The 8,745-nt window shown below is 48.1% G+C and overlaps 1 protein-coding gene across 1 annotated transcript in view; it reads right to left on the reverse strand.

The window, feature by feature from the left end:
* The window catches only part of LOC104990787 (signal transducer and activator of transcription 5A), a 20,923-nt gene extending 12,234 nt beyond the window's left edge, over window positions 1-8,689 (reverse strand). The window contains exons 1-4 of the mRNA XM_010843104.1: window positions 7,836-8,689; window positions 7,355-7,511; window positions 6,177-6,266; window positions 3,005-3,179 (exon numbers count right to left, since the gene is read on the reverse strand). Coding sequence (XP_010841406.1) covers window positions 3,005-3,179; window positions 6,177-6,266; window positions 7,355-7,511; window positions 7,836-7,963 — 550 coding nt within the window. The 5' untranslated portion in view covers window positions 7,964-8,689. The remainder of the gene's footprint in view (window positions 1-3,004; window positions 3,180-6,176; window positions 6,267-7,354; window positions 7,512-7,835) is intronic.
* Window positions 8,690-8,745: the final 56 nt, after the last annotated feature.

The raw sequence follows: 8,745 nt of genomic DNA on the forward strand, positions 1-8,745 counted from the left end.
AGATGTCCATCAGCAGATGAATGGATAAGAAAGCTGTGGTACATATACACAATGGAATATTACTCAGCTGTTAAAAAGAATGCATTTGAATCAGTTCTAATAAGGTGAATGAAACTGGAGCCTATTATACAGAGTGAAGTAAGTCAGAATGAAAAACACCAATACAGTATACTAATGAATTTAGAAAGATGGTAATGATGACCCTATATGCGAGACAGCAAAAGAGACACAGATGTACAGAACAGTCTTTTGGACTCTGTGGGAGAAGGCGAGGGTGGGATGATTTGAGAGAATAGCATTGAAACACCTATATTATCATACGTGAAACAGATCGCCAGTCCAGGTTTGATGCATGAGACAGGATGCTCAGAGCTGCTGCACTGGGATGACCCTGAGGGATGGGATGGGGAAGGAGGTGGGAGGGGGGTTCAGGATGGGGAACACATGTATACCCATGGCTGATTCATGTCAATGTATGGCAAAAACCACTACAATACTGTAAAGTAATTAGCCTCCAATTAAAATAAATAAATTAATTTAAAAATAAAAAATAAATTAAAAGCATGAAAAAATACATTGTGTTAATATAGAATAAAAGGCTGGAGGCATTATATTTGACCCCAGACAAAGAGGGATACCAGAGATCAAGAAAGCTATTCCATAATTATTAAGGGGTCAATCAATCAGAAAGACATACTAATTATAAATAACTATAAACATATATGCTTCCCTGGTGGCTCAGACAGTAAAGAATCTGCCTGCAATGTGGGAGACCTGGGTTCGATCTGATCTGGTCCAGCATCTGGGAAGATCCCCCAGGAGGAGGGCCTAGCAACCTACTCCAGTATTCTTGCCTGGAGAATCCCCACAGACAGAGGAGCCTGGCAGACTACAGATCATGAGGTCACAAAGAATTGGATATGACTGGGAGACTAAAAGTGAAAGTGAGTGAGCTCGCTCAGTCGTGTCCAACTCTGTGCGACCCCATGGACTGTGGCCTACCAGGCTGCTCCATCCATGGGATTCTCCAGGCAAGAATACTGGAGTGGGGTGCCATTTCCTTCTCCAGGGGGGCTTTCTGACCCAGGGAATCGACTGAGCGACTAAGCATGGCATAAATGTATATGCATCAAATAATAAAGCTTCAAAAAACATAAAGGAAATATTTACATAAGTAATCGGAGAATTACACAATACAGTAGATCTTGCTACCTCTCTATCTATAGGAGCAATTAGGCAAAAATAAATCAATAAAGACATGTATCAGTGGTTCCTAAAGTGTGAGCCAGGGACCCCTGAAGGTTTCCTAAAACCCTTATAGGAGGTCCACAAAGCCAGAACTATTTTCGTAAAATCATGACTTTATTATTATTTTTTTAATCATAAGACTTTATTTGCCTTTTTTTCTTTTATTCACTTATAAGTATACAGCAGAGTTTTCTAGAGGCTATAAGATATGTGATATTACAACAGATTGAAAGCCAGATCCAGCTATCTCCGACTAAGCCTAACATTAAAAATATTTGTAAAAATGTAAAAAACAATGCCACTCTACTCACTAAATTATGTTTGGAAAATATAGATGTTATTGGTTTCTCTGTTTGTTTTTTTACTTCATTATGTTAGCATTATATACAATGTTAAATACATTAACATTATTGAATTTATTATTGCTACTTTTAAATGAAACAACTTCAGAACATACATTCTTTTCAAGACCACAAAATACATTCATCAAGATAGAGCACATGCCGGGGCACAGAACAAGTCTTCATAAATTTAAGACAGGAGATCATATGCATATGTTCTCTGACAACAATAGACCTCAGCCACGAAATGAAATCAATAATGGTATGACATCTAGAAAAAACTCAAATATTTGGAAATTAAACAATATACGTCTAAATAGTGTATGGGTAAAATAAACAGAAGAGAAATTAGAAAATATTTCAAATTGAATGATAACGGTATACAGCATATCCAAGATGATGAGATGCAGCTGAAGCATTAATGAGAGGGAAATCAGTAGCTCTGAATATATACATTAGAAAAAAGAAGGGTCTAAAATCAATGACCTGAGGTTCTACCTTAAGAAGTCAGAAAAATAAGAACAAGGAAAAGGTGGCTTCCTGTTCTCACTTAGATGGGGGTGATACAGCTCTGGGGTCAATTTGAAGTGGAGGAAGATGAGTCATGTTTCAAGGCTCCTCAAAGTGTACCGTAAGGACACTTAGTGGGGTTAATTCCTTCTGGGTTAATTTTTCCCCCACACCCTAATCATGGCAGCTACTAGAAAATTATAGACCTGGGAGACAGCAGAGTTTTCCACTGTCGCATCCTCCTCCTATCTTTACCTCCTATTAGTGAAGCTCAAGAAGGGGCATTCCTGGGGTTCCACCTCTCCCCAGCCTGGTTCAACCAGGGGACTCCCAACCTAGGTTTTCCCTCTGATTGGGGAACACTGTCCACATTCATTCATTCATTCACCGAGATACAGAATACTGGTTAATAAAATATAGGGATTTTATGAATATCTCTAGTTAACATCCAGTTCTGCAACTTACAAGAAGCCCAGGCCAAATTGCATGTTCTCTTTGAACATCAGTTTTATTATTTGCAAAACAGGAATAAAGAATACTGAAGTGGGGAGCCATTCCCTTCTCCAGGGAATCTTCCTGACCCAGGAACTGAACCTGGGTCTCCTGCATTGCAGGCAGATTCTTTACTATCTGAGCCACCAGGGAAACCCCACTTAATTCTTAGGGCTATGGTAAAAGTTGTGTTGAATAACACAGTCGTATTGAGTAAAGGTTGTATTGAATAAGGGTTTAGCCTGGAGCCTGGCCCACAGCAGGGGCTCCATCACTGGAGCCGTTACTTGTCCCAAGCTTTGGGTAAGGCTCTGGGGAGACAGACATGGACCCAGCCCCAACCCTGCAGGAGTTCACAAAGTGGTCTCACTCTGGTCCTCCAGACATGCACTGCCCTCCCACACCAGGCTCACCCTGGATCCTCAGGCTCTCCTGATACTGGATGATGAAATACTCTTGAGTCTGCTGCAGCTTCTTCAGCTCATTCTCTGTGTCCTGCGTGACCAGTCGCAGTTCCTCAAATGTCTGGTTGATCTGAAGGTGTTTCTGGGACATGGCATCAACCAGGATCCCAGCAGAAGAACTACCCTGGAGACATATCAAGGGAGGGTGCAGGCAGCAGTGAGCTGGGCAGTGAGGATGGGAGAAAAACCTCAGGCCTTGGGGAACACCAATACTACAGACCCCAGACACCAAATCTAGAATAAGAAGGAAGGGTACTTTGAGTCAGAAGAAGAGTCATTTGCCAAAATAGGGATGTAGGGGGTAAAGGACGAGAAATAGGTGACCTGGCAGACTCTGGTAGAAGCTTCTGTTGCAGTTCTGACCTCCATCTGAGTACCCCACACAAGGTCCATTTGAGTTCTCTCTGGAGAGACTAGAACCCAACCCATCCCAGGAGTTACCTGAGTTTTCCTACTAAGGATGATGGCCCCTCATTTCAGTCATTCACTGACCCCATGCCATGATGCTAGATGCTGGGGACATGATGGGGAACAAAGCCATGTGAACATACGTTCTATGTCCTCACTAAGACCTCAGGACTGAGGGAAGAGTGTGAACTGCTCATGGGTGGAGTCCTGAAGACCCCCAAATGAAGGTACAAGGAGGCATCAACAAAGGCTTTGTGGATCCAGCCATTCAGCTAATCCGGTTGGATCTATTCCTTCAACCAAGTGCTGTTCTTGTTTTTATTTTACTTACTTATTTTGGGCTGTGCTGGGTCTTTGTTACTGCTCACGGGCTGGCTACTCTCTAGCTGTGGTGCTCATTGCAGTGGCTTCTCTTGCTGCAGAGCACAGGCTCTAGAGCTCAGTAGTTGTGTCCCACGGGCTTAGGTGCACCATGGCATTTGGAATCTTCCGGCACCAGGAATTGAACCCATGTCCCCGCCATGGGCAGGCAGATTCTTAAGCACTGGGCTCCCAGGGCAGTCCTCAACCAAATTTTTAGGGCCTCTCCAGTAAACTGCTCTCAGAATAAAACCCAAACTCCCTTCACAGCCTCCACGGCCCTAGCCAGGAGCCTCTGCCTACCCCACCCCCAGCTCCCTTGTTGCTAAACCACACTGGCCACTTTCTGTTCCTTGGATACGCAGGGAGTTCCTGCCTCAGGGCCTTTGCATGTTTTGTTCCATTACCCTGGAACATTCTGGCACTAAATCCTCCTGAGGCTGGCACTTCCACTGGCACCTTTTCAGAGTGACCTCTTCTGAAGAGTTACATTAAAATAGGACTGCCCTACTGAACGTGTCATGTTCCTGCATGTTCTTTCTTGTCTGCCTCTCTGCACTAGAAAGTGAGCTCCCTAAGGACCAAGACTGTCCCATTTGGTGCACAACAAAATCCTCAAGGCCCAGAACGTCAGAGGTGTCCAAGAACAGCTTGATGACTGGAGGACTATTTTTCCCCCAAACATAACAGCACCTGCCTTGTAGGCAGGTATTTCTTAACTGGAACCGGACTCATTCCTACGTTTACAGATAGCTCTGTAATTGCACCAAGTCAAGAATTGTACCAGTTAACCCTCTGTGACCTGGCTTCTGCCCAGTCGGCTCCCTTCTTCCCAGTATCACTAAACACTTAAAATTCTTCAAATGTCATAAGATGGCTTGTGCCTTCCTGCCCTCATATATACTGTTGCTATTTATTTATTTTGCATTTTCTTTATTTCTATTTTTGGCTGCACCTTGTGGTATGTGGTATCTTAATTCCCCGACCAGGGATCAAACCCATGCCTCCTGCAATGGAAGGTGGGGCCTTAACCACTGGACCACCAGGGAAATCCTACTGCTGCTATTTTTCACTAGAAAACTCATTCCACCTTCTTCCTCCCTCTTTCCTCATTACAGTCAGGCATCTTTTTCCTCTGGACACCCTCCCCACTACTGGCCAGCCTGCCCCAATCTGAGTTGGGTCCTTTTTCCATATAGGCTGACTTAGCATTCAGCAGAGTCCTAAAGAATCTATCACAGCCTGAATCCCTTTTAGGTGGAGGCCAGGACTTTATCTGTTTCTCCCATCCTAGTCCAGTGTCAGACGCACAGCAGGACCTCGATAAATGTTTACTGAATGACCTCTCAAATTCTTGATATCAGTGTCCACCACAAGTAAATAATAACTATGACTTCACTTCAGGCATTATTCTGTGGTCATTACCTAAGGGATATCATTTAATGAAATTCATTTTGCTTTACTGCAGATAATGTACCATTTGCACCACTGTCCAAGCATATGTCCGAGATCTTTATGATTTCAGAACCTGGGGAATAGGTCCCTGCTCTGCCTCCCTGGGCCTTGCTTGTCTGAGCTTGCCCAGGTTAATTCTTCTGACACAGACCTCCATTTCTCCTCATAGACCCCGCCAGAGGATATTTCTTCTTTTGCCCCGGCCTCATTTATTCAATGACAAATCTTTTCCCTAGTGATTTGTAATGCCATCTCTGACATAGATTGAGTTTCCAGATGTGTATATGTTTTTAGGGCTTCCTCTTCTTCATTTGTATATGTCTGTTCTTTGCTCTGGGCTTCTCAGGTGGCTCAGTGGTAAAGAATCCACCTGCCAAGGCAGGGGACACAAGAGATGTGGGTTTGATCTCTGGGTCGGGAAGATCCCCTGGAGTAGAAAATGGCAACCTGCTCCAGTATTCTTGCCTGGAAAATTCCACAGACAGAGGAGCTTGGCAGGCTACAGTCCCCAGGGCTGCAGAGAGTCAGACACGACTGAATGATTAAACACACAGCACACATCCTTTGCCCACATGGTATCTCATTTAATCCTCGAAATAGCCCTATAGAGTAGATACTGTGACTGCCCTCATTTATAATAGGAAAAAATCGGAGGCTCAGAGAGGTGAAGTAACTTGCTTAAGTCGCACAGCTAGTAAATAGAGCCAGGGAGTGGGGGCTCTGTGTGTGTGTGGGGTCAATCTAAACCTGCATGTAATATGGCCTCTCACACTTGCCTGTGTATTTTATTTCTTTGGTGCTCTCTCTTGCCAGTATTTATAAAACAGAGCTGTGTCTGGAGAGGAGAGCAGGTGAAAGGACTTCTCAAAATCTTTCCCCAAACCCATGGGACACTCACATTGTTGGCTTCTCGGACCAGCCTCTGTTCATTGTACAGAATATGGCGAATGCAGCGCACCAGCTCCATAGGGCAGCGGTCGTACGTGTTCTGAAAGAATCCAACAGTGGCTACCAAAGGCCACCCTCTGCTCCCACCATGCCCACTGCAGTGCCACCCACTCCTTCCTCTCCTCCAGCCTATGCCTCAGCTTCCACTCGGAAGCCTCAGGAACTGCCACCAGAACCTCTATCTCTCCTTGACTTGATTTCCCCTCCCAGATCTTCACATTCGGTCCACACTGCATTAGAAAGCCACAGGTTACAAAGTACTTCCAATCTGCCATCTCCTTTGACTTGTGCATCATAGAAACCCTATAACACAAGCAGAAACCATTATCCTCATTTCACAGATGAGAATACTGATGCTCAGAGAGATTGAGTACTTGTCCAAAGGCAAACAAGTGAGTGAGCAGATGACTCAAGACTCGGGGCATCTAATGCCAAGGTCAAGGTACTTTCCATTATAGTCCTGGCCCTGGGTTCCTATTTTACTTCCCTTCCCACACCCCCCACAGCCCAGGTTTCTTCTGTTTCCTGCCTCCTTTGGGATGGACTTTTTATTTCCTTGGCACCCTGCTGCTTGTATTCAAGAAGGCTCTCTAAAACTTCAAGTGAGTTCCAATAAATGCTCATCTATGATTATCATCCACATCCCTTTCCTATTTCCACAAAAATTTCCTCTTTCCCCTTTACTCCTTCCTCCCACACCCTCACCTTACATTAAACCCTTAATTCAAGGCTCCAGGACAACGCTGCTCCTCTCGCTCGCCACTTGCCCCAAGAGAGCTGTCTGGTTGCCCCATCCCCTCCTTTCTAGAATCTGTCGGTGTTCGTTTCTCTCACAACAGAATTTTGACTCAGGCTACTCCCATCCCTTCTGCCTGATCTACCCAGAAAGTGCTTTCACCCATCCCCCTTCTCTTGGGGACAAACATGCCCCGTCTCTTACTTTGTCATAGGCTAAGGGAATCTGACAGGTCTGATTTAGAAAGAGGGGGTGGGGGAAATTGAAGCACAGATAAGCTCAGGGTCATACAGTGAGTCAGTGGCCAAACCAGGAAAAAACCCAGGGGTTCTGGTGCTGGAAAGAGAAGGCCGACACTGTTTCCCTGCAGACGGCTTGCAGCTCACGCCCACCTGGAGCTGCGTGGCATAGTGCCCCAGCTTGATCTTCAGAAGGAACCCGTCTTCCCCGACTTGGTGCTCTGCCTTCTTCTGCAACTCCTGCACCAGGCCCTCCAGGAGCTGGGTGGCCTGGGCCCGGTCCTGGGGATTGTCCAGGTCGATGGCATCCCTTAGCGCAAGGCAGGAGAGAGAAACCTGCTATGGTGCCTCCTCGGATGAGGAGGTCAGGTACCAGGAAGGACGGGAAAATCCCAGGCTCCTGCCCACAAGACTTGCTCCCTGCAGCTCCACAGGCATCAGAATCTAGAAACATCCCCTCTCCCCTCCCAGACTCCCATTTCCCTGTTCCCCTTTCCCTGGGACACCACCCCTTCCACACAGTGAGGGACAGCCAGGATCAGAATCTCCCCAAACCACCAAGAGGAGACGTAAAGGCCAAGGGGCCTTGATGGTTAGCGACCAGCAGGGCAAGGCGCCGGGCAGGGGCACCTACCACGGCTGGCTCTCAATCCACTGTGCCAAGTAATGCCGGACCTCGATGGGGAAGTGCTGCCCGTAGAGCACCTGCATCTGGCGCAGGGCATCTCCCTGCAGCTGCTGGGCCTGGATCCAGCCCGCCATGTCCGTTCACCTAGGGCGAGCAGAGCGCTGAGGAGGTGCCTTCTCGTCACAGGCGTGGACTGGGCCTGCCCCTGGCCCTGCCGTGCCCACCCATCCCTGGACCGCGGTCAGGCCAGGCCCCTCCCCTCCCACAGACACGCTTTCCTGTGCGGGAAGAAAGACGGTGAGGAGGGGAAGGCCGTCCTTCCCTCCAGCGAGGAACCCGCTGAGGCTTGGGGAGGGGCTCCCGAAAGTCAGGTGCCCTCCCCTTCTTCCTCTCCCCTCGCCCCACCGGGGCTTCCCGGGGTGGGGGTGGGGGGAACAGCTAGAAACTGAAAGAGAAACTTGATGGCGGAGGCCCTCGGGCCCTCTGGGGAGGACTGCAAACACCCCCTACCCTGCTTCGAACCCCGAGTCTCAGTTTCTGGGAACGCGGGGATATTCCAGCCCAAAGCTAGGGCAAGGCCACCGAAGGTTTCCCCTGGACGGCTCGGCCACCGCTGGCACGTGGCTGGGGTGTTTAGGAGGGAGGGCTGGGGAGACAAGACACTCCCTCTCTCGGGCTGCGCCCCCCGCACCTAGCTGTGCCCCGACGTCTCCCACTGTCCAGTCCGACAGCGCCCCCTGCCCACCGAGGGCGAGGACGGCGCCCACCCTCGGCCTCCTCCCTCCATCCGCGTCCCGCGTCCCTAGTCCACGCGGCGCCGAAACTCCCCCTGGGTTCCAGGGACCGTCCCCAGCGCCCCTCCGTCTGTCGGGCTCCGGGGCCTGCGGGCGAGGACCCGGGCAGCAGCAGCAGCAGC

The sequence above is a fragment of the Bison bison genome, unplaced genomic scaffold (assembly GCF_000754665.1).
Source record: "Bison bison bison isolate TAMUID 2011002044 unplaced genomic scaffold, Bison_UMD1.0 scf7180017864180, whole genome shotgun sequence".
In the NCBI taxonomy this organism is placed as follows: Eukaryota; Metazoa; Chordata; class Mammalia; order Artiodactyla; family Bovidae; genus Bison; species Bison bison.